Genomic DNA, 26,056 nt, shown 5'->3' on the forward strand with positions numbered 1-26,056 from the left:
GATTTACGCAACCTTTTTCAATGTAACCTTGGTGTCTTGCCTTTTAATGAACATGATTTAGCGCTTTCAATGGCATACTCAACTCAAAACTGACTTCTTTACCGGCGACGATATGTTATTCAAAAATCGATTCTTTCATTAAACCTTGCATCGATCTAAGATTCAAATTTGACATCGGTGATCGGAAAATTCTAATTCAGTTCTACACATTCCACATAATCTCTGATTCACTTTCAGTAGAGTGTGAACTGCCCTCGCGTAAGCACGTCCGTTTCAGGCAATACAAATAGAATATTTTTTAGTGTATTGGAGTAACAAGTAATAATAATTTATTCAAGAACTTAATGTGATATTAGTATTGAGTGTCGTGAAACTATGATAAAAAAATTCCAGTTAACATATTTTGTTTTCAATTTAAACAATGCCGTTTTGTAAGTTTTTAAACATTTTAATATACTTATTTGTTTTCATTTCTAACCAATTCTTTAGGTCTTTTATTTTAAAGTACCGACAAATGTGATTATTGAAGAAATATGAATGTTCAAACATAGGTAGGATTGAAATCCTTGTACGACTTTTATCATGTTTTATAGATGTGATGTAATGTATTTTTTTATTTAGATAGTTGTAAAAAAAAAACAACCAGTATATAATAATTGTATATTACCACTCACCGACTTTTCTGTGTTTACCGGTTTTGAGACGTACCCGTCTCTTCGTCAGAACACTAATTAAACCAACATTCAATATCCACTATACGCCTTTACACATATACTTTAAAAATATAAAACAAACCAACGTGCTGACTGAACACATGACGTTAGTAGCCAACACCAACGTGCACTGTTTGATTTTGTGGGAGAACACTAATGTCTGAGCACTCGATGACAAACTATTGGTTAATTATTTATCGGGACGAATATGTTTATTAAAAAAAAAAGTATTATATTTAAAACTTTAATTACAAATAATAAGTACTTTGGCGGAGTTATTGCAAAAAGCAATATCTACCAGCCAACCAAAAAACAGACTGGTCAAAATAAGAGATTGGTCAAAATTTTGTACTAAAAAAACATAAATATATCAAAAGATATACATAGATAGACACATGTGAAAATAAAATAAAAATGAACCTAATAAATCAAAAATAACAGCTGTTTTTTAATTGGGAGATAAGGCTTGCACATATTAACATTAATAAAAAGAATAAAAAAGTACAACATGTTATATTTACATATTAAATTATGAGGAATGTGGGATCAGATAATGAGTTTGGAAGAAGAGAGAAAGACAAAAGAAGATTTAATGTTTTATAATGTAAAATAACATATGTTTGTTTATTTTTTTTATTTAAACCAATCGACAGGTTATTAGATAAACCCTTATGGATTCGTATATAAAAAAGTATTTCAAAAGTTAATTTTAAAAATATTAAAAAAAGTATGATCAAAACATAAATTACGTAGTGTAAACAACATAATATAAGGAAAAAATGTACACAAAGAGATAAGACAAGAGGCAAGACATTATTGCTCTTTCAGTAAGTTTCATCTTTCAAAAAGTGAATTAGTAATTTATCTTTTGAATAACTCTCTTCGCTGTAGGAATACATCAACCGAGCTGTCTTTGGACACGTCATCGTAAAGCCTAAGCATTCTTTTTTTCTAATTTCTTCATTCTATTCTACGAGCGTATTTTTACCAAATTTCTTTTTTACATGTATGAAAACACTTCTCCACAATATCCATATTGATTTTGATAATACAATTAATTATTCTAAATCTATTTAATATATTTTTATCGGTATTCGTAGTATGTGATATTTCCCTATTTTTACTGTAAGGCTTTTACTCTTCACTGAAAAAAAGTAAGTTGAGGATTCACGAGTTTTACAAGCAAACCTGACATTAGACGATATACATATTAATGAAACTAAATATTATCTTATTTCAATGGATTTCAATTGGAATTTCAATTGCGTATTGTATCTTTTTCAACTTATTTTTAAATGTACCTACACTTAAGATAATATTTAGTTTTATATAAGTTATCCTTACACTGTATAATATTCACCAGTCTGAAGATGCCTATTAGAGGGTGAAAGCGATAATTGGTCAAAATAAATAAGTGGAGTGTACCAAGTATTTTTTAATTAATAACTTATATGTAAATATAAGTTATTACATCATTACAATGGAATTCCATCAAAAATTGTCAATAAATAACTTAAATGAAATATTATTTATATAGTTTAAATTTCAAGCCGTCGTCTCTTTATTACAGTATTATTTAGTGAATACATATAATTGGATGGCAGGCCCTACTATGTATACATTTTTTATAGTTTTTTAAAAAAATATTAATTTAACCTGTACATCTGTTTGTATTCGAAATAAATAAAATAAATAAATAAAAATATTTTAACAATGTTTGATTCTGTCCAAATGCTTGCAGACTGGCTGGATTTTACTCCCTAGGGAGTTGTTCATATTAAAATTTATTTCAACAGAGAGGGAAAATTTTTTTGAGAAGGGACTAAAGTCACAAAAGTCAACAGGTGGAAGAGTTGAGGAAATGTGGATGTTCAAACATGGGCAGAATGGTGAATGTTACACAGTGTGTAAAGTGGCCACTTAAACCAGCCAATGACAGGTCATAAGCCCTGTAAATGCCTAGACTTCCATATTCCCTTCTCAAAAAAATTTTCCCTCTCTGTTGAAATCAATTTAAATAAAAATATTTTACTCTAAAGGGCATGTCTATGTATTGTATGTCAATGGTTCCGGTAGAATGGGTTAAATACTTTTGAGTTTCTTTATCTTTGACAAGTACCGGATATTATTATGACGTTCATGAACTTATCAATCTCGACTCTCGACGTCCAATCCGGTAGGTTCACTACATCATCTACGTATAACATACGTACTCGTGTCTAGCTTCAACAGCTTCGCCTAATGCAGTGCATTCTGCATTCCTGGCATGCCTTAAAGCTGTTTTATACGGATCAGAATAAGTGTTCAATAATCTAATGCCGAAGTATTTTATGTGTGAAATTATACCAAATAGAAATGTACAAAACTATAGAACAAGAAATAGGAATAGGAAAAGGCTACCACTTACGAAACATAACACAAAGGAGCGCAAAAACTGAAAGATGAGATGACTGAATGTATGAAGAATTAAAAAAAACTTTTTTTTTTACAATAAAAATAAGTGATAAAACAGAGTATTAAAAAAAAGCATAATTACATAGCAATGAAATACATATTAATAGTAAAAATAGTAAACAAAAAATCCCACAAAGGCATGGCCTGTTCGTGGGTATACAAGAAAATGTTAATGAATTTTCGCTTCCATAATAAATAATGGACAGTTATATTTTTGTGTAACATAGTAATTAAAAAAGGAAATAAAAAATATTCAAAAAAACACAAAAATATTCCTTATTATTAAAGAGCAACAAAATAAATCATAGAAAAATAGAGTTCATATCTTTAGTTTGAATCCAGGATAGTGCATGTTTTTTAAAATGAAAGTACCTTCTAATCTCTTACAGAATATTTTCTTTTCTCTTTCTTATATTATTTTATACAAAAATATTAAACCTGTCTATTATAGGAGCAAAAAATTCATAAACATTTCTTGTATACCCAAGAACAGGTTATACCTTTGTGGGATTTTTGTTTAATATTATTACTGTTAATATGTACATATTTCATTTCTATTTAACTATTCTTTATTTTTTTAATACTCTGTTTTACCTCTTATGTATATTGTAAATAAACAAAAATAATAATATTAATTTTTTTTTAAAAAGTATTAGTATCTCTGTTTAAATCACGTCTGAAGTAACATCTCATTTCTCTTCCTTAGTCTCTCCTCCTTTCCTCTTTTTTTCCTTTTCCCGTTGAGTAATAGTATTGATTCAAGATAATTTATATACAAATACACTTATTTATATTTTTATATATCTTTAGCTTTTTTTAAAATATGTTTTCTATTGAATATGTTTTTTAACTTTAATTATAAAAATAAAACTTTTATTTTATTAGTGGGTTGGAATAAAATGCCATTTGGCAATAAGCCCGCCAATGTACAATTAAAATTATGTACGAAAAGTAAAATAAATAAAACAACTTTGTTTTTAACCACTAATTTTTTCTTTTTTTTTTTCCACCGACCTGTTTCAAAGACGAAGAAGCTTGTTTGCTTTGAAACCGGTCGGTAGAAAAAAATAATCAAAAAATTAGTGGTTAAAAACAAAGTTGTTTTATTTATTTTATTATAATGAATAACCAAAAAGTTAGTGCTTCAAATATAAACTTTATAAAAAAAAATATTTATTTAAAAATGTGTTTTTACACTGGAATATTTCATAATCCCTAGACTGGCACCTGAACCGTAAGACTGATCATCTTACTTTCATGTTACAATAATGATTAATGTACGCTGCAATTTGTGTACCGATGCAGTGTCCTATGCACTATTAGGTCCGGGAAGGGAATGACGCTGAAGATGGTTTATTAGACCTACATATTAACTTTTGTAATGAAACGGTTGAATTGTAATTTTGTACCTGACATGTAAACGCCCTCTGGGCGTATAAATTAAATAAAATTTTACCAGCATGTAGGTGATAGGGACTATCGTGGCATTTCTGGTCCGTGTGATTCGGAAATTATTCCCGTCATTCTAGTACCGTGGTATTCTTGCCAGTTACCATCCAAGTAGTGCTTAGTACCGATAGACCTAGAGGCTTGTCTTGTATGTACATTACGATTTCTCGTGTTGGAATTTACAAGTCCAAGCTCAAACCATTCGCGTTTACATTATCGTCGCTTACATTAATCAACACATTACAACAGAGGTGGGGTACACTTGACAGTAGGGAATATGCAGGTCTAAGCATTTGTCTAAGCATATAAAAAAAAATAGTTGGAAACTTACAGCATGTGTCCTATCAGCACGTTGGTTTTATATTTTTGTGCAACTAAAATGGCGAAGGTGTAGTGGGATTTGCATGTTAGTGTAATTTTTTACATTTTTACATTTACATTTTTTTTTTGCACCACAACAGGCCAGGAGGCCTAATTACAGTGGTGAATTACGTCACAGAGCACCCAGGCTTGAGAAAAATCACATTTTATTTTTTGTGTTCTCACCGGGAATCGAACCCGGAACCTTCCGTGCGTGAGTCAAGCGTCTTGACCACTACACCACGGAGGCCGCCAATTAGTGCCCTGACGGAGAGACTGGATGTCTCTAAACCGGTAGACACAGTAAAGTCGATAAATGGTAATAGACAAATATTTACTAACATTTATTGAAATGTTTGACAGCAAAGTTAATGCTTTTTTTTCAAATTATCATATTTTTTTCTTTGCATTTTACAATAGGTATACATAAAATACAAATAAAAAAAACTATTACTTTGGACATTGACATTTTTCACGTCTCTGAGGGAGTTTTTCGTTTCAAGATTCTCTTTTTTAACATATTATTCTCTGGATATTATGTGGTTTTTTTTTGTATATACTAATTATTTCTATATGTATGAATTAAGATATTCCATTTTGTAATGTACATAAATATGAATAAATAAAATTGAATTGAATTGAAAATGTCCTCTTAAAAAAATTGCAATCTTTCAGCAACCCTTTGATAATAATCGTGTAATCCTGCATTTATTTTTTCTAGTGACTTACCGAAACCGAATTTCGGCTTTTGTTCTAGTTTCGGCCGAATCCGAAACTTCGGTCGGTCAATAATGTTTTCTACTCTCCAATACGATCAAAACAGTGAATCATATCATTATTGAATGATCTGATTCATGAATTATGTTTTAAACGTGTATATTTTCACATTATATTCGTCATAACATAATTCAACAAGTGAGCCAGTCAATAATTATTATTTGATATTGAATCTCTATGTTTGCTATCGTCTAAGGCTCTACCTAATTGTTTTTGGAAAGTTGCAATTGAATTTGTGGTATCTTAGACAATTATGACCTTTTAAATATAATGTCACGCATTAAGATTTATTACTATTCATTTTCAATCCTCAGCTTTCGAAATCATTAGGATAGGAAATAGTGATTTAAAGATTTAATTGAGACTTCCTTTAATGACGTCAAGGCGGGCTCCTATTACAATAGGGAGTTAACATTTATCTACATCGTAAAATTAAGTTTTCTGTATGAAAAAAATAACATGTATACAGTTTTTTTAAAACACGTTCAATTACAGTCGAATCTAGATATAAGAGAGCCCATAGGGACTGGACTTTTTCCTCTTATAAAGAGGTCTCTCTTATATTGTTATTATTATTATGGATAACTTATATAGTGCCATTTTCGGAATATAATACCCTAAGGGCACTTACAAACGAGTTATTTAAATAAATAAAAATATTTTAACTTTTTGAATTTGTAATTTAAGCAAAACCATTTATTTTGTTATCACATGCTACGGATTTATTCAAACGATTTAGAGAACAAATGGGTTTTAAGATTTTTCCTAAACATCGCTTCACTATCACAGTTTCGCATATCTGCTGGGAGAGCATTCCATGCCATGGGGCCTGCGACCGCAAATACGCGTTCACCGAATTTAGTGCGCTGTTTGCGTAGAGGTATAACAACTCTCCCTCTTGACTTAGATGCAGCTGATCTAAGCGTTAGACGCTTGTCAGCTAGTTCGTCTGGAATGCAAAGTTCCCTTAGATATTCCGGAGCAGAGTTGTGCAGTGACCTCTACATAAGCCAGCAGAGTTTGTATTCAATTCAATTAATTTATTAAAAATAATACATACAATATAAACTAAAATTCTAGACGTATATAATATTATAAAAAGACAAAAAATACATAAAGAGACTTGTCAAAATAGGAGAATCCTGCGCCGGTAAACCCCTTCGGATGCATGGAATAGATTAACACCCAGAGCGATGTTGTTCAGCATGGCTATAGCCCTTTCAACAGGCATAAGCATCAGCAGGTTGGCCCTGTATATCGGAATATGAAATAATCTATGCTGACGCTGTATTAGGTAATTATCAGGAACATACAAACCAATGCTCATCATAATCTCTGAATTTTTTACCATACCGCGCAGCAATCGATAAAAATGTGTAGACAAATACACATTCCTTCTAGTCTCTAAACTGTTCTAAACTATTCCACCCTGTGTGGAAAACGTAGCCAGTGTAATTCCCGAAGTAATGGTATGTCCGTGCTTTCTTTTATGGAGGTCAACAAACATAACCAGTTGCTTAATCACAAATAACTATCGTCGTACCAATAAGCGACGTGATAACAATTTCTCACCATGGTTGTTTATCGTTTAAAATAAAAACATCCGTAAACACCTAATATTAAATGTCAAAATATTTACGTTTGGCGACGTATAATTCTGCAGCGCAATCAATCACATATTTGAATTTCACCGGTGTAAATATGGAAAATATTCCAAAACTGCTATTTTTATCGTGATATTTATTGCATTTAGCCGGCGGTTGGCAAGCCAAATGTCAAGAAAAGCAGCCACCTTAGTAATTGTAATTTAATTTTCACTTTTTTGTATTAGATACCCCTTACTATTTTGCAAATGCAATATATTGTATTATTTTTATAGTAAACGCAGATTTTTCGCCAATGAACTGTATTTATTTACGAGGAAAACCAAAAACAAACCGACACGAGCGTTGACTTAGAGATTACACACGCGTTGACTTATGACCGTGATAACTTAAGCATGTTCATTATTGTTCATTGTGATCGCTCAAATGCTTAGCATGTTTTTAAGCACGTCGATAGTTATTCGTGATTGAGCTACAGGCTTCCTTTTCCGATTGTCTATGTACTACTATGTACGTATGTACAGGAGGTACAAAATAAACTAAAGTACATGACATATGTATGTATTATATGATTATAAATGACGTATGTATTATATTACATATGTGTATTTACATTCTATAATTTCCAGCCACAATCAATGAACCTTGACTCCGCGCTTCGGCTCCTCTCGGGACACCTCATCCGCATTTGGTATTCCGAATTCTTAATCATAATTATCATAATTATTTATTTAAATGAAATGTAAAAAGGTGCTTTTTAGTTGCGTTCTCGGACTAGATGTAGAAGTTAGTCAAATCAATAACACTTTTGTTCGTGTCGTGTCGATCTTAAATTATATTTTAATTCTTTAGCGACAAAACTATTCCATTAGAACCGCTGAGGAATAATAGAGATGACGCTTCATAAAACGCGAATTTAAAATCGTGTTCTAAAAATTATATACAGGTGTTCATTATTCCCTGTCACATCCGAAACCACGATGATCAGTTTGAGCAAGAAGACATGTTTATGCCGCTCACTCTGAATTCAAAGCTGTACGTCGCGCCCTTTTGCATCGCTTCACACTATGAAAAACTTAAAACTACGAAACCACGTATACAAATTTGTTAGAGATTTATTTATTCATTTTAAAACTATATGATCACAAATACCAAAAATCGTAAAAAATAAAAACATGTTTCTGGATAAAAAAATATTTTCTGTATCGTATTATCAGTGCTATGATTTTTTAAAGTTTTATATTTCTGAAATCACTCCGCATGTGACGTCTGAAGTTCTCTTCCGCTTCTTCTCCTTTCTCTTCCTTAATCTCTCCCCCTTTCCTATTGCCTCTTTATTCCCTTTTCCTATTGAGTAATAGTATTTTTTTCTTTTTTTTTAAATTGATTTAAGAACAAAAAAATTAAGACAACTAGAGCACATCTTTATACTTACAGAGGAATATTTTTCTTCAATGAAATAAACAAAGAAAATTAAAAGTGCAGTCAGGAATACAACATATTTAAGAAAGAAATGAAAATATCATATTTTTTTTTTTTTTGTGTAGCACTGATTAAAAACACATTTTTTTTGCAATTTATATGTTATCCTAAAAGTATTAATTAAAAATAAAATATTCAAATTATTGTAAGACGTCACTCACCATTATGTACACAAGAATTGTTTTTTTCTTTTACGTAATGTGAAACGTTAATGTTAATATATGTTAACATATTACAACAGAGATGAAGAACATTTAAGAAAAGGTAATATAGATGTCTAGGCATCTACAGGGCTTATGACCTGTCAATGGCTGGTTTAAGTGGCCACTTTACACACTGTGTAACATTCACCATTCTGCCTATATTTGAACATCTTTATTCCTTCAGTTCTTTCATCTGTTGATGTTTGTGAAGTTAAAGAGCTGAAACCTTTATTTATGCAGGTGAGATTCATCTAATTGAATTATTTCACCTACATACTAGGCAACGCCTGAAAATGTTATTTTTTCAATTTCTATACTTCTTCATGGACCAGGTAATTTATCAACAATATTAAATTCATATTCAATACATATATTGTTAATATGTGTATTGAATTTATTTAAAAATTGTATTTAGAAGTAATATTGGATACATATTTGTTTATCTGATGAAAAAAAAAAAAATTTTTAATTCATTTATGTACAAGTACAATTATTTATATTTTTGTATATCTTTGGCTTTTTTATTTTTATTTTCCATTGCATACGTTTTGCAACTTGGATTATAAACATAAAACTTGTACTTAACTGGTTGGTGGGAAGAAATGTCAATTTGTCAATAAGCCCCTATGTAAAATTATCATTATGCACAAAAAGTTAAATAAGTAAATAAAATTGTGGTGAATTTTTAAATACTAAGTATCATTTTACTTAAAATAATGTCATTTGTAGTTACGGCCCTTTAGTTCTCGCAGTGTGATATGTTTTCAAACGCTTGGTTGATTTTTAAGGCCAGGCTCTTGCCTGTGTTTTGTATTACGCTGGCATTATTTATTTATTATTTTTCTCAGCGGCACACCCTGCGTATGGTTTAATAGTAACAAATGTACAATACTCTCAACTGATAAAATAAATACATACAAAAAATGTAGCTACGAAATTCGTTAAAAAGCCGGTGGAAAATATCTCAAAGAACGAAATGTCGGAGTCTAATCATTTACTACAGGGCTTATGACATAGCAATGACTGGTTTACATGATCACTTCAAAAGCTGTGCATCATTTATCATATTGCCTATGTTTAAACACATTTTTTTTTTAAAATCCATCTTTTGACGTTTTGGACAAATCATCATCATCATTCCCCTTCCGCACCCAATGGTGCATAGGGCACTTCATTTGTACACCAATCGCAACATATCTTGATCATTTTTGTTACATGAATTTATGTCTGTAGCTCAATCACAAATAACTATCGACGTGCTAATAAGCGACGTGATAAAAATTTCTCACCATGGTTTATCGTATTCGCGATCACAATGGAACACCCGTGAACACCTTATATTAAATGTCAAAATATTTACGTTTCGCGACGTAAAATCCTGCTGCGTAATCACATATTTGAATTTCAACGCTGTAAATATGGAAAATATTCCGAAACTGCTAATTTTACTTTTTTATTTATTTTTTATCATGCTATTTATTTCATCCAGCCGGCGGTTGGCAAGCTTAATGTCAAGAAAAGCAGTCGCCATAGTAATTGTAATTTAATTTTTCCTTTTTTTCCTTGATACTTAATTTCCTTTATAAATGAATAAATGTTCAGTTTTGTTATTAGTAAATACTAAAATAATGAAAAAAAATAAAGTTCTGAATGCTTGAAGGTCAAATTTTGGAAAAATCTCAATAAAGTATAAAAATTTACATATCTCCCAAACTATAAAACTTTAGTTTAGGAAAGAAAGGTCCAATAATCAGCAAATGACCTCCTCTATATGCGAATTTGTCCAGGCGAGTTCAGTTCCAGTCACCCTGTATAAGTAAATAATTGATTATATTTTTAGAACATTTTTCACAATTTGAAAGTACACAAATAATAACACTGACAGCTGCAAGGTAGTGTCGTATCTGTGGTAACGAGTTATGCGAAAATAAATATGAAGTAAGGAAATATGTGTATTTTTTTTATTTTTATATTCTTGACAGCAACCAATAGGAAAACGCAATATGTATATCTAATATATAGCTAGTATATGTCTATTTATTATAGATATGGAATCTCTACAATAAATAGAAAAATCTAAAAATCTCTGCTGTAAAAATAATCGAAATGTTAACTGAAAAAGGTTTCATAATGTGTATTTTTTTAGGTTATATTTCAAATAATTTTAAATTAAAATTGAAATGACATGTGTTGCCAAATTGGCGCATCTAATGTTTGATCAAGTGCATTTAAAATTTCGATCTTTTAAATAAAACTGTGTCAGTATTGTTTATTTAAACACGTTTAATTTTTTCCTACAAAAAACCTTTTATTTCCTAAAATATTTTTTTAACTTGTTTTTTTCAAACTAATTACTGTCAATTTTGTTTTGATTGAAACTGAAAAGTTTCCAGAATCAGATTCCTGAAATTATTTTCAATTTTCAGATTTATTCCTGCTCTCAGTAATTTAAACGGATTAAAAGAGTCAAAATGAAACATAAACCGCCAACAAGTTGTTTAGTTGGTTTTATGTAAAGTAATATATTCCGCAAGGCTATTCCTAGCGTAAACAATGTCTTATTTTTACAATAATTCCATCCTTACAGAGTATCATTATTGTGATTCATAATATAAATTATTTCTGTCTAACCTGATGTATTTTGTAATTGTTCATTGATTCTTTATCATAAATAATTGTAATCTTTTTTTGCTTAATTAAATGTTTAATCATTAAGTCTCTGTAAAACATATTATTTTGAGAATAAAATATCGAGTAGTGAAGAAACTATCTAGAATACGTAACATGATTTATATGTTACTTGGTTACTCAAGAAGCATTTTTATTCATTTTTAATACCGATATTATATAATTGTAGTTGGTAGTAGCCTTTAAAGGGAAACTATTAAACACAACTTATAATATAAAGGGAAACTATTAATAAATACTTAAGCATTGTTGTTATCCACTGTATTACTCTAAAATTGATTGATTGCGTCTGTCACTTATACTCGTGCACAGGAATTTGAGCCTCATTATTATGGTATCTATGATAAATCGGGGTCATTTTCGTTTGTTAAAATTTGGTGAATTGCTATCCCAGTAATTTAATCCTCGTAAGCTAAAAATATCCCCATAGTAAAATGGATAGTCAAATAAATGAACAAATCGAAAAAGTTTGAGACTTCAACTATAGTCATTAAAATATAGCTTGATTAAAATGACAGCTGCCAAACTAATGTCAATAGTGATGGTGCACATGATAATATGTGCACATTAGGGCAGAGATGAATTGAGGAAACATCTTCGGGGTAAACTTCGTTTACCTTACATAGTTCTGCAACGGTAGCTGAAATTATGGAATGAGTCCAACCTATGTGGAATCACCCAAAAAAGATTTTGCATATTGCTGAGTGACTGTGAAAATCTACGCACCTATGTAATTACGATTTTTTTTCTTCTTATTTTTTATTAATTTTATTTTATATATTTTTCACGCCCACAAGGCTTTTACATACATGAAAGTCATATAAAATATGAGTATATAAACAACATAAAATTTAAAAAATACAATATAAAGCAACAAAAGATAGAACAGTGTTCAAAAGTAAAGTTGGTATAAAAAAAAGAAGATGAGTATATAAACAACATAAATTTTTTAAAAAATACAATTTAAAGAAATAAAAGATAGGAACATTGTTAAGAAGTATAGTTGGTATAAAAATAAAAAGATGAGTGTATTAACAACATAAATTTTTTAAAATATCATATAAAGTCATAAAATATAGAACTGTGTTAAGAAGTTTAGTTGATTTAAAAAGATTAAAAAAACCATAATATTTTTAACTTTTTTTTTTTTTAATAAGCTAAAGAAATGCAGTTAAAGGTTCTTTCTTTTGGGTCCGTATTACAATGGGAAGTTAACGTTTATCTTCAATTTTATCTACAAAGTAAAATTAAGTTTTCTGTATGAAAAACATAATATGTATACATTTTTTTTTAAACACGTTCAATTACAGCTTACCCACCACATACTGCACACCGCATCTGAGGACATAAGTCTCCTTGGCGGTGCCCACATACTCGGAAAATTTGCTCGTTGTCAAACGAGAAAAGCTGCCCGAAGGAGCTTTCTGAAATCTGGTAGCCTTAGCATCTTTGTGCTGAAAGAAAGTAATCCAGAAGTACATAATATGTACTCCATTGGATTGAGAAGAGAGGGAAGTGAACTCTTCACTGACTGGGATTAAATTGATTGTTTAAATTAAATTAAAGTGTTTACAATTTACAAATTTTCATACATAAATATCGGTTTTACTTTGTACCGTCTCAATATGTACTGATGAAGATAGCGTTTGTAATTGCCCCCCTGATGTTATTTTTACCCCTTTGTTATTTATCGATTTTTTACTCTATTTTAAATTATGGATTTATCAACAATATTTTGAGTTTGTCCAAATTTTTGTAGACAAGGACTGGATTCAACTCCCTGGGGAGTTTATATTAACATATTACAACAGAGATGAATAACATTTAAGAGAAGGTAATATAGAAGTCTATGAATGTCTCTCTATAGAATCTTACAGTGTGTAAAGTGGCCACTTGAACCAGCCATTGACAGGTCATAAGCCCTGTAGATGCCTAGACTTCTATATTACCTTCTCTTAAATGTTCTTCATCTCTGTTGTAATATGTTATGGATTTATATTTTATTCCTTGTTTTTTATTTAATAATTTGACTGGCTAAGCACTGTTTCTGCTTTGTCACGCTGGAATGAATATTATTGGTTTCTTTATTTATTTTCTGTTTATTTTTGTTCGTAACATATTATTTTCAATTTTTTTAGATAAATAATGAGCCAAAAAAATCAGCCACGCTGCGTTGTTGCTGTGGAACCACTAAACAAAGTACAAGAGGTAATCATTTATTATCCGACCGTCCATTTCGTATTCAATTTGAAGTTTTTACAGAGCGGGTCTCACTTACAGTCGCAATTCCCGAGTGTTTCTGCCGCTGGTGTATGTTTGATGTTTTATCTTGATTGCAGGAAAAGATGGAAAACTCAACCAAAGAATCTTCAAAGAAAAGGTCCAAGGATGAGAAGAATGTCATTCCAACCAAAGATATTGTTCCTGCTGAATCTACCAGCAATGGACAAGCGTCAGCCACCAAGGTATTTACATTGTGTTGTTTTTTTATATTTCCTTATTTACACATTTTTAATTTTCTGTAACAAATTATAACATTATGCATCATGAAGTACAAGGAAAGGTATGAAGAAACATAAAATATAGGGACGGCCGTCCGTCAATTAATAAATGCGTTTGTAGTATCTAGAGTCGATTATTGTAATGGTATCTATGCAGGTCTACCGATGAACAAAATGACTCACCCACAGTCTGTATTAATTGCTGCAGAGAGACTTATTTTCGGAATCTCTAAGTTCAGTCATATCACCCCACTACTTCGGAAATTACACTGGTCTACGTTTTCCACAGAAGATGTTGACACAAACTCTGTTGGCTTATGTATAAATCACTGCACAACTCTGCTCCGGAATATCTATACAATATTATAATTTTTTTCTATTATTTTGCCACCAGGAAACAGAAAAAACTTCTGGTCACGAGAACGGCGTTAGCATTAATGGGAAAAGCTCCAAAAAAGACAAAAGCAAGTCTGACAAATCGTCCGACAAGGGCCCCGTAACAAACGGTGTGTCTGACGTCGCCCTCAACTCCGCTCCCGGGTCCTCCCCGGGGGGGGCGGCCGCTGCCAGCGCCGCCGAAGGATCCGCTCCCGACCTGAACCCCGACATTATCGAGGAGGACGCCCTGGTCCAGCACCCGGAGCCGGACAATGATGAACTGTTCCCAGAACTGAACTATGATGAGAATTCCGACACTGATAACTTTGAAACCGCCTCACCCAATTTCTCACCTGTTGGACGCAGTGCTACACGACGGTCACAGGTCAGTGTGATTCTTTCTTTGTTTATTGCCTTGAAGCATTTTTTAAATTATGTTTTTTAACCTGCGAGTCACATAAGTCTTCATTAGGATACAAGGTTTGATATATCTCTCTCTTAATAAAACAAGCCTAAATTATATATATATTTTTAATGTATAAATTGTGAAAAATAGATTATCAAATAGTATATGAGGTATTTAGCGCAGAAGCGATGTAACCCACAAACTTTAGCACAGATGCGATGTAACCCACAAACTTTAGCGTTTTGTGAGTCTGCGACCACAGGACCACATCACGACTAAAAAGTATATCAGAAATTTACAATTTTTCAATATATTTTTTTTTATTTTACAAACTTATTCCTCATCTCCTTTCATGGATTTTTTGCTGGTTCCCTTTCACAAACTTATCACTGACTCCCTTTTATGAATTTTATGCTGGTTCCCTTTTACAAACTTATCACTGACTCCCTTTTATGAATTTTATGCTGGTTCCCTTCACAAACTTATCACTGACTCTCTTTCATGAATTTTATGCTGGTTACCTTTCACAACCCTATTACTGATTCCCTTTCAAGATTTTTTTATTAACATTTTTTTTTCTTGCTCGCTTTCATGAATTATAGTTGAGTCTTTCACTTTATATTTATGGTTTATTTATTTATATAAATAGTATTTTTATTTTTCTGTATGAACACCTCATTGGGCAACACCTGTGTCGAGGCATTCATTTACCCTACAATGGATGCATCTAGGCGGCCTCCGTGGTGTAGTGGTCAAGACGCTTTACTCACACATGGAAGGTTCCGGGTTCTATTCCCGATGAGAACACAAAAATTAAATGGGATTTTTCTCAAGCCTGGGTGTTCTGTGATGTAGTTCACCACTGTAATTGGGCCTCCTAGCCCGTTGTGCAAAAATAAAATGTAATAAAACATATAAATCTAGTTAACCCGTACCTGAAATAATATTTCGTGTTAGCTTTCATGCATTATCATTAGCTCCTATTCAAAAACATCTTTCCTAATCTTTTTCTGTAGTTCTGTATGTAAATTATCGCCTATTTCCCCTGCTCGTTTTCCTTACTTTTTTCAATATGAAGATTTTTTTATTTTATTTTAAAAACCTATGATAAATTAACCTCTGCATGTCAAAAATAATTTTGATTATTTCCTTGCAAACTTCCATCAAAAATATAAGAGCCACCAATTTTATCTCTCCCTTCCCGGTGATGTGTAGCTAGTACACATTGCATCTAATTACTTTAATATCTCAATAAATTTTATAAATGATGGGTTGAGATTTTCCGTATTCCTTCGTTATACATTTACGTATCAGCAAAAAAGATTTTTTTATTAAATAATTAATGCTTATTGAAACATAAAAAGCGTTTTATCAAAAATCGGAGGTATCACCAATACAATAGAAAGTTTACCAATGTCTCGCATGTTGCGTTTGTAGTAAAGGAGTAATCTTAATATATAATTGTCTCGCACACTCTTTACGTCTCACTCTCGATAATACGGGTATATTAGGAAGCGAGAGAGACAATTTTTATGCGTCACGCGCGAACAGCAAAGTTTCTTGTACTTCTCCAGGACGACCGTTAGCTTAGTTAGTAGCTCCCCGGGTTTCGTTGGGGGCGGTTCTTTTGCGCACTGAGAGCATGAATTAATGTTTTTTTTTTTCATGTTTTTAGCAATTAGATTAAAATATCATCACTTTTGACTTCAACTATAAATAATTGAAGCAATTGAAAGATTAAGATATAAAAAATATAATTTGAATTTGACCTGAATTTTAATAAAAGCCATTTTTCCTAGGCTAAGAAAATACCTACACCAGAAACTCCACAGTTGCCAGCTTCCAAAAGTGATACTCCCGAAGTTGTTGAAATTTCGCCTTCCCCTTCTAGGAACACACCAGATCAAACAACTCCGGTAAGTCCTATTGTTCATGCAGCAATGAATATTGATTTATTTTTATAATTAAAATACGAGGGTTGATTGATGTACTCCACTCCTGACATGTGTAGGTATACATTAGGCATATTTACACCGGTGAAATTCAAATATGTGATTGCGCAGCAGGATTATACGTCGGGAAACGTAAATATTTTGACATTTAATATTAGGTGTTCATGAATGTTCCATTGTGATCGCGAAAACGATAAACAACCACGGTGAAAAATTGTTATCACGTCGCTTATTAGCACATCGATAGTTATTTGTGATTGACCTACAGGGGTCGTACAAAACTTAATTTTTTACCATGAAGCTATAAAAATGAGCATCATTGGAATAAATCCATACAAGTCTAGGGGACTACGTCGAAAAATAAGACACAAAAACTTTTTCTCATCCACTGCGAAATAAATCCGGGATGGAGCATGTCAATCAACCCTTATAGTTTTTTATTTCGCCTCAGTAATCTGTTCCATATACGCAAAAGAACCCTTCGAAACTTTGGTAGACGGAAGAGTTCTGCCAAATCCAGGCTGCAAAACCGTATTTCGTATCGTCAACACTCACTTTCATCAGTTTCTCGTTTCATAAAATATATTTACAGCGCTAAATTTCTTTGCAGTTGCGAGAAAAGGTATTCAAGATGAAAGATATTTACACACCGATGCGAGTTTCGCCCGCACCGGATTCTGCCAAAAAAACACGAGACACGAATTCACCTGCTGCAGACGCAGACAAGGACGAAGAACGTAAGGCCATAATTTGTATTGGATTTATTGTCAATTCGCTGAAACAACTACTTCTTTGTTATTGAGAACTCAAAACAACATGAAAAATGTTAGCAGTTTTAGTATTCGTCGTCACAATACAAATTTCACAGAATTTTCAGAATAACATAGGTTTTAACCCTGCCACATACAGCACCATTAAGACGATACAGTGCGCCAACAGCTAACTTTCGTTAAAATAGATTTAAGCCTATCAGCTTTAAGCTGCTCGCTTAAAATACATATAATAATAATTGATTGAGTATCTCTACTGTATTTTAATTCAAATAAATAAAACATATTGTCGCTGCCAAATTGTGTTTACGAATTGTAACCGAATGTTTGATGTGATATTTTCAGACGAGTCAAAAAACGGGACACACCCCGCTAACGAGAATGGGTCCGCTAAAACCGACACAAACTTCTCCAAGTCCCGGATAAAGGTGTCCCCTTACCGTCGCAGCTCTCGCATATCCGACCAGTTCTCCATAATGGCCAACTATTCCGGCAACAACACCACACAGCAGACGGAACTCATCGGAGACATATCGTCCTCCAGCCCTGCCGGAGACGCCGACCAATCGGCAGATTGTTCTGCGACAGAGAAAAGTCTCTCGGATAGCTTCAAGTTAGTATTTACAAATACATTTTTGATCAGGATTTTTTTTGTTATTCAATATATCGTCAGGCTTCTGAAACAAGTTGGTAGCTAACATTTTAGTAGTTGTGAGATATTGCACTTTTAAAGTTAAAAGCTCCAATGAAATATTTTTATTTACGTTATTTTATGACATTCACGAAGGCATTTCATTTTATGAAAATTTTTTGTAGTTACCAACTCGTACCAAAATACTTACTCAAGAATTTTTCTGAATTTTCGTCTCTTTGCCGACGTTTTATATCGCATTGCAGTGATCCGAAATTTCAGCAAATAGCGCGAACGGCACTTTTTATTTTAAACTAAATTAAATTATGTTTGTAGGAACATCAAGGGGCGCCGAAGCTACCGCCACCTGCGTGAAATCAGCTTCAGGAATTTATCAGCACAGAGGCACCTACTGCGAAGCGAAGATGGAGAAAACAGAGAGAACACTATCAGCAGTGTCAATGCTACTGCTGGATCATCACCATGTAATTACGATTTATTATTAATATTTACTTTGTTTATGTTCAAAGCATTAACTTTGTGGTCAAAAATTTTAATTAATGTTAGTAAATATTTGTACTTACGGACTTTTTATGTCTACCGGTTTCGAGACATATCCTATACGGTGTTGGACAGACCATATTGAGTCTGTCCAAAACCATTTTCTAAGAAAATCGGCATGGTTGCTCGGATTACAAAGTGGTAATTATTCCTATTTGAAATAGAGCAATCTCTTAATCTGTCTTCATTGGAGAAACGTAAAACTGAGACGGACCTTATATGCATTTTCAACTACTTAATGCCATAAGTGATGTCCCATCTCTGTTGAAATCAATTTCTTTTGTTCCCAACCGTGTCACCAGAAGTCAAAATCTGCTATTTATTAAATCTTCTATGAACAACTTTTGTTTTACGCAATGTTTTGTCCAGAATGTGTAGATTAGTCAATTCGTCACACGACTTGGAATTCTCTGGGATAGAACTTCCGGCTTTTCATAGATCTCTTCGCGACTAAAACAGTGTAAGATGAAGTTGGATTGGCATGGTTTAGCTCGAAGTCTTATGTCTTTCGTTTTTATGAATATATTGTATACCATTATTGTATTGCCCTTGTTTGTCTTTGCTACATAGCATTATGTTATTTTTGTTCAGTTTCTTGTATTCATGTTTCTTCGTGTAACTGTAGTAATTGGCTTAGGCCGTATATTTAATAAATAAATAACGATCCGTCTCTTTGTCAGGACACTCACTACACCAACATGCAAATACTAAAATACACTTTTACAAATTTTGCATTCAAATGAAAAAAAAGGACTTAAAATTAAACAATATGGGGATATTAATTGGGAGGCTGATGGCATATATAAGAGAGCAATCTGTTTTGTGTTTTGATAACTCCCTCTGTTGGCCGATCTTGCATTTTGTGCGATGTTAAGGTATGTGGCTAGACTGTACGTGACTACGGACTGTTGATTCTCAAAAATATTTTTTCTGAACTTCCCGTAATTTACCTTGCTTTCTAAATTCAAGGCACTGTATTGCAAAATAAATCATGATAAATAGACAACCTCATTGCCTTTTGGGTGATTTTCAAGAAAAAGTCGCTATGGTAATAATAAAAACAATTTAAAAAAAAAAAATTAAAAAAATATATTCGCGTTCTTATAATTTACGCAAATATTTAATTTTGAAGGCCATTTTCAATGAGTTGTAAATAACTCACTATTAGAAAATGGAAATCAAGTTGGGGTAGAGTGGGATTCGAACCACGGATCTTTGATCCGTGAGTCCGAGACAATAGCCACGAGACCACAACCCGATTCTAAACTATACTAATAACTTGATAATCAAGTGTAATTTATATCACTGACTGGCTGAAAAAACTTCCTCTCATTCATATACCTGTTCTCGCTAACGGTGTTTCTTTTTCATTCTGATTTTCAGGTGACACGGTGTCCTCGGAGACTTCAACCAAGTGGACCCCCGTAGGGCACGTGGTAGGGCGCAAGCGGCGCCCGGACAGCGAGGACCCAGCCCCCTCTGCGGAGGAGTCTCTGGATGTGGCGGCTGCGGGCCTGGCCAGCAAGAGGGCCCGTCTGCTGGGTTACGTGGCCACGCCCCTGCGCCACCTCAGGGACAGGGTTGCTAGCAGCACGCCTATACACGTGAGTGCACCGGGGGTATACAATTACACCGGGACCTTTCTTTACGCAGGCGATACGTCCCACGCAGTACGGTGTATAAAAATTACTAAATTAGGAAATGGATGTCGCATGACATCACAATAACTACTATCACTGTTATGTAAAAATGTAGGACATTCTAATAACATATACAGTAAAACCCCAGTTTTATGTTCTTCAAGGAAGCAACAAAAAAGTGTTAAACTAACGCTTAACACCTAACCTAACCTAACGCTTAAGTGAGGAAATGAAAAACCCCAGAAAAATTGTAAAAACAGTCAATTGGGGATTATTCATGGTTACATTATGATTTCATTAAAAAATACTCTGTATTTTTTCAATCAAAACCACAATGGGTTTTTTTTATTGAATGTAAAAATCATGTTTAAATAATTTTATGTAGGTACTTAACCTTAAAAACACAATAATAAAAATTTGAATTAGCATAAAATGATTTTTTCCCTAAATATTGGAAAATTTTATTAATATGGTATCACTTTTTTTAGTATGGCACCACAGAATTTCAACTGTCATTTACATCGCGGCAAAACTGTTTCACACTTTTATGATTGAACTGTTTAAACAATCTTCTTTCCAAATTATGTTTATAACTTCAAATAATATTTCTATTATCAAATTTTTTATCTTTCTGCATCGTAATTTATTGATGTAAAGACTTTATTCTTCATGCGACCGCATGTCACAATTTAGTAAAATGTAAAAATTAGGCACTTGCACAAAATGGTCAATTACACTGCACCCACTTTGAATTTAGTTTGAGACAACAATTTTATCAACTTTTTTATTTCACTAGATTTTATTCACCATTTTGGGCAAACGCGGCGGCGCGCGGCTTGGCGTCTTTTGACAGATCGAATGAGTTTTGAAAAATTTTCATCGTATAACCAGGGTTATGAAAAACGTAAAAAACTTTAATTGGGGGGATATTTGAATGAGAATTTATGGAAAAAAAATGGGACCTAAACATTTCGGCGTGAAAACATAAAATTGAGGAACGCAAAAACAAAGTTTTACTGTAGTATAATTATATTACTATTACTCATTGTTAAATTTATATTTTAAAAATATGTATATATATTTATCACTTCACAATATTTTAAATAAGCCCACTTCGCCTGTTGATCTGAAAGAGCTTTCCAATCCCTATCACAGCATGGGCTATATTTTCGTTCTTGTAATGAGAGAACCCTTTTAATACCCATTTGCCGCTCTAATTTTTTTTGCCTCCTCTTTCGCAGTAGTAGCTGCTCGATTGTGGAATCATCTACCCAATAATGTCAGAGAGGCCCCTTTTCTATTCTTGATTGAAAAGTCACTATCTGAATATTTGCGAATTTCCTTTCTCCTTCTTTCCTTCCCAATTTTACCCCCTCTGTTCATATTATAGTGTAGATATTTAATATTTTTAGTTTATAAAAAAATTTAAATATCTTCATTTTCTTAAATAATTAAAATATTCTAATATACCTACAATATTGAACAATGTTTTGAGTATGTCCAAATGTTTGCAGACAGGCTGGATTTCCTCCGAAGGGAATTATTTAGATCTAAATTTGTTGCAACAGAAAGGGAAAACATTTTTGAGAAGGGAATATAGAAGTCTAGACATTTTATACACTGTAACATTCACCATTCTGCCTATGTTTTAACATCCACATTTTCTCAACTCATTCATCGGTTCAAGACTGGAATAAATTGCCAAGAATTTCCACCAACTCGTTAAATCTGTTTGGTACTTTTTTAAAAACCAGCAAAGGCTAAAAATAATAATAATGGTACTTTTCTTTCCAGTTCACTCGGTCATACAAAGCGGAACCCCTCCTGGCGTCAACCACAGCGGAGTCCGTAACAGTTGAAGAAGAAATGCCTGCGGTTGCCGATATTGTCCCCCTCAAGGAAGGCGGGCCCGAGCACAAATGGTGCTCTGTGATGTAACTGTACGCCTACGCAGAAGACCAGGAAACCATCGCGTATAACTCCAGTTGTTCCAATCTGTCTAGACACTGGCGCAAAACACATTAATACCAACTTATTTACGTAAAAGAGTGCACCGGCCAATTATTTATAGAAAACATTTTCAGTTATCAGATCATAAGCTCAGCAAATGCCTAAACTTCCTCTCGAAAAAGTTCTTGATATATATCCAACTGATTTAAATAATTTTTTTGTAAACTTATAAAAATATGTAAAATTATGGATTTTCGGTAGTGTGATGGATGTTAGATGAAATTCCTCACCATCATCATTCCCTTTCCGCACATAATGGTGCATAAGGCGCTGCATTGGTACACCAATCGCAGCCTTTCTTGATCATTTTTGTTACACGAAGGTAAGACGATCAATCTTACGCTTCAGGTACCAGACTATGAAATATTCTAGTGTGAAAACACCCTTCTAAATAAATATTTCATATCAACCATGTCGGGAATCGAACCCGAGGCCTCTTGCGTGGAAAGGAAATGCGCTGATCATTACACCACGAGGCCGACGATAGATGAAATTATCTATGCAAATTTAGACATTTTTTATCTTAGAACATATTTGTTTTTATATTGAAGGTATTCTTCTATCAATAATATACGTATGAAAGATTCTAGAATTTATGATTATAAGAACTATTAAAAAGTTTGTCGCTCAGAATTTAATTAGTTAAAAGGCGATCAAATTTACGTTACTGGATGTCAATATTTAAGGAAATTTGTGCACGTAAAAATCTTTTTTTATTCCCTATTTCTTTCTTAGCCTCTTTTTGACTTGAAATAAACATCACTCGATTTAAATATATTATATGCATTGCTCATCTACCTAAAGTAATATTATGTAGTTCCAATTCCTGAATTAGTTCATTTTACTTTCAAATTTATTATTCCGAACCGGAGTTCACTATCAAGACAGCACAACGCTGGATTAAGCATTAATCCAATATGTCCTGAAATTTTACATTTTTATTATTTTGTTATTTGTCAACTTGTAAAAGGCCGTTAAAAAAAATAATCATGATATACATGAAGCTGGCAAAATTTCATTATACGGTGTCATTTTTTTCTCATAAATGCATTCAAATCTTGGCATTTTTCAATATGTAATTCTCATTTTCATCTCTAAGTTTATTGATCTTACACGTACATACATCATAAGCATAAATAAGTTTTCTTTAATATTATCATTGTAATTATATGCATAAGTGTTAGAGACACATAGCGAAGTTTGATTGCCTAGTTGGTTTGCTGTATTAGTCATTAATTTTGGTGAATTTTTACTAAAAATTTTAAAAGGTTGTGAAGCCATTTTATGGAAGAATCAGAAATGATTAGACATCATTTTAACTTACAATAGATAATAAATTTTTCAAATCCTTCTTTATGCCAAAAATCTTTTTGCATTATTGAAATGATTTTTCAAAAACTTTCTTGTTGAGATATAGTGTGGTTTTACTTACAAATAAACGCGGTTCTTTTTAAATTTGACAAAGTGAGTCGACTCAATTAGAATTTTATTTTTTTTTAATAAAAAAAGTGTAAATAAAAGTGGTATGTATTACTTAATAACGTCTTGTGATCTGAAAAATTCACTGGACTTTTATATGAATCTACAAAAATTATTATCTTTTCAAATTGGACTAGGTACCTAAGTATAATTTTATTGTTAATTTTTGTGAAATCATTTCCTTTTTATTTCATTTATGTTTAAAATTGATCATTGCGTATAATTATTTTGCATTTTATGTCTTTAGCAATCGATAATAAAGTTAATAATGCTTTTGTGTTACAGCAAACCATTTTTTAATATTTATTCTAATTGCTAACAATCGCTATTGTGATGTATTCAAAAGACAAATATGTATATATGAATTGTAGATTGTCTAAATAGCATTTTCCTGGCAGTTAGTGAATCAACTTAAATTTGATGTTTTACATTCACTTATTTACAGACAGTTTAAAAAATAAATAATTAAATTAAACATCAGACGGTTTATTGCTACAAATACCAATAATCTAAAGACGAATTTCATTGATTGTGTGTAAAATTATCAGCAGTATTTTAATTCTTAATCAATTATCAAAACAAGCATTAAAAATCCGAAAACAAATCCACTTTCTACATTTGATAAATATATTTAATGTCCGTCTTTTGTAATATCAAATCAGTAAATTTCCAATTCGCCAAATGCAATTTGATGTATCTGAATGTTGTAGTGTTATTTTGATTTACGTATAGATTTAGAATTTTGAATATTTTGTTGATGTATCCGTCCACCTTTCTCAGTGTCTTCAGACATATCTCCATTAAGTTTTCCGAACTGTTTGTATTTTATCATTACATTTTTGTTTTGAGTATTACCAATGATGTTTTCTTGTGTTAAATATCCCTAGATTTGTAAGTGTTAATATAAAAGGGCCGGGAGGAGTTTTACTTTGACTTTTATCAAATAACTGAATGGCGGGTGATTTTGAAATCTAGTAAAACATTTAGATACTTATAAGATTTCTCATCGTAGGATTATGCTACCCTACACATGTTTGTGTAACTAAAAGATTTATTGAATTTCATGTTATGGTATGGAGTCCGTACATATTATATATTACAATAAAATTATCATTCTTACATGGTATATATTTTTTTTTCCTTGACATAAGACAATTTGCTAAATAAGTTAGCAACTCTGGGGTGTGAATTCCGTGTTATTATTTTAACCAATGGCCATGCGGATTGAGAAAGCTTCGTAATAACTAAAATTACGTCTACGTCTCTGCCTCCTTTTCTCGCTACTTCCCATGCCACTCATCGAGTGTGTGGCAGGCCCATAACAAAATGAAAAATACATGAGGATGAAATATTATGCATATAATAATGTTTCTACACACGAAATGTGAGCACGAGACCTAGAACAATTGTTGGTAATGTCTTACTAAATGTTCTTAAATATGTGTATATAACAACTTACTGACTTTTCTGTGTCTACCGGTTTTGAGACGTACCCGTATTTTTCAATTAAACCAACATGCAAAACCTTGTTTTGTCGGTTGTTAGTTTAATTTTTATTTAAATGGTTGGTTTGATGCTGGTTTCATTGGTGCCCTGACGAAGAGACGGGTACGTCTTGAAACCGGTAGACATAGAAAAATCGGTAAGTGGTTATATACAAATATTTTATAATATTTTATCAGCGAGAGGTTATGTCTTAATTCCAAAATTGAAAACAGAACAACATCATTATACTTACATGAATAAAGAAAATAAAAAGTGTAGCCAGGAATGCAGAATATTTAAAAACTGACCATAGTGGAAAAAATCCATTTCATATAACAAATAATAATATTTGGCTGATTTATATAGCGCCATTTTTGTAAAAAATCACCTCAAGGGCGCTTTACAATTGTATATCTAAACTTACATTCTAACTAAACTTAAGTGATATATTATATTTCCAGATTTAAAATTGAGGGTATGATAGTCTAAAGAAGTGGGAATTTAGTTGGGATC

General features: G+C 32.1%; 1 protein-coding gene across 3 annotated transcripts; it reads left to right on the forward strand.

Moving 5' to 3' along the window:
- The first annotated feature begins 231 nt into the window (after positions 1-231).
- LOC148273098 (uncharacterized) lies at positions 232-25,184 on the forward strand. 3 transcript variants are annotated; one of them, XM_088239144.1, is made up of 11 exons: positions 232-431; positions 13,869-13,938; positions 14,070-14,195; positions 14,626-14,994; positions 16,815-16,931; positions 17,578-17,704; positions 18,083-18,350; positions 18,705-18,853; positions 20,313-20,533; positions 22,364-22,533; positions 22,583-22,700. In XM_088239144.1, the coding sequence occupies exons 2-10, from the start codon at positions 13,876-13,878 to the stop codon at positions 22,505-22,507; spliced, it is 1,584 nt and encodes a 527-aa protein (XP_088095270.1). In that variant the 5' UTR covers positions 232-431; positions 13,869-13,875; the 3' UTR covers positions 22,508-22,533; positions 22,583-22,700. The 3 variants fall into 3 exon arrangements, with proteins under 3 accessions (XP_088095270.1, XP_088095269.1, XP_088095271.1); XM_088239143.1 differs by having other exon boundaries at positions 22,364-25,184; XM_088239145.1 differs by lacking the exon at positions 232-431 and adding an exon at positions 4,737-4,899 and having other exon boundaries at positions 22,364-24,912.
- The last annotated feature ends 872 nt before the right edge of the window (positions 25,185-26,056 follow it).

The sequence above is a fragment of the Micrasema longulum genome, unplaced genomic scaffold (assembly GCF_059751315.1).
Source record: "Micrasema longulum isolate JH-2025_06_02 unplaced genomic scaffold, ASM5975131v1 h1tg002076l, whole genome shotgun sequence".
Lineage (NCBI taxonomy): Eukaryota > Metazoa > Arthropoda > Insecta > Trichoptera > Brachycentridae > Micrasema > Micrasema longulum.

What these genes read in the sequence shown, in the direction of transcription:
- LOC148273098 (XM_088239143.1), top strand. Translation starts at nt 13,876, where the DNA reads ATGAGCCAAAAAAATCAGCCACGCTGCGTTGTTGCTGTGGAACCACTA. An exon ending in CACTAAACAAAGTACAAGAG is followed by an intron (nt 13,939 to 14,069) that starts GTAATCATTTAT and finishes TCTTGATTGCAG; the next exon opens with GAAAAGATGGAAAACTCAAC. An exon ending in GTGCTACACGACGGTCACAG is followed by an intron (nt 14,995 to 16,814) that starts GTCAGTGTGATT and finishes CATTTTTCCTAG; the next exon opens with GCTAAGAAAATACCTACACC.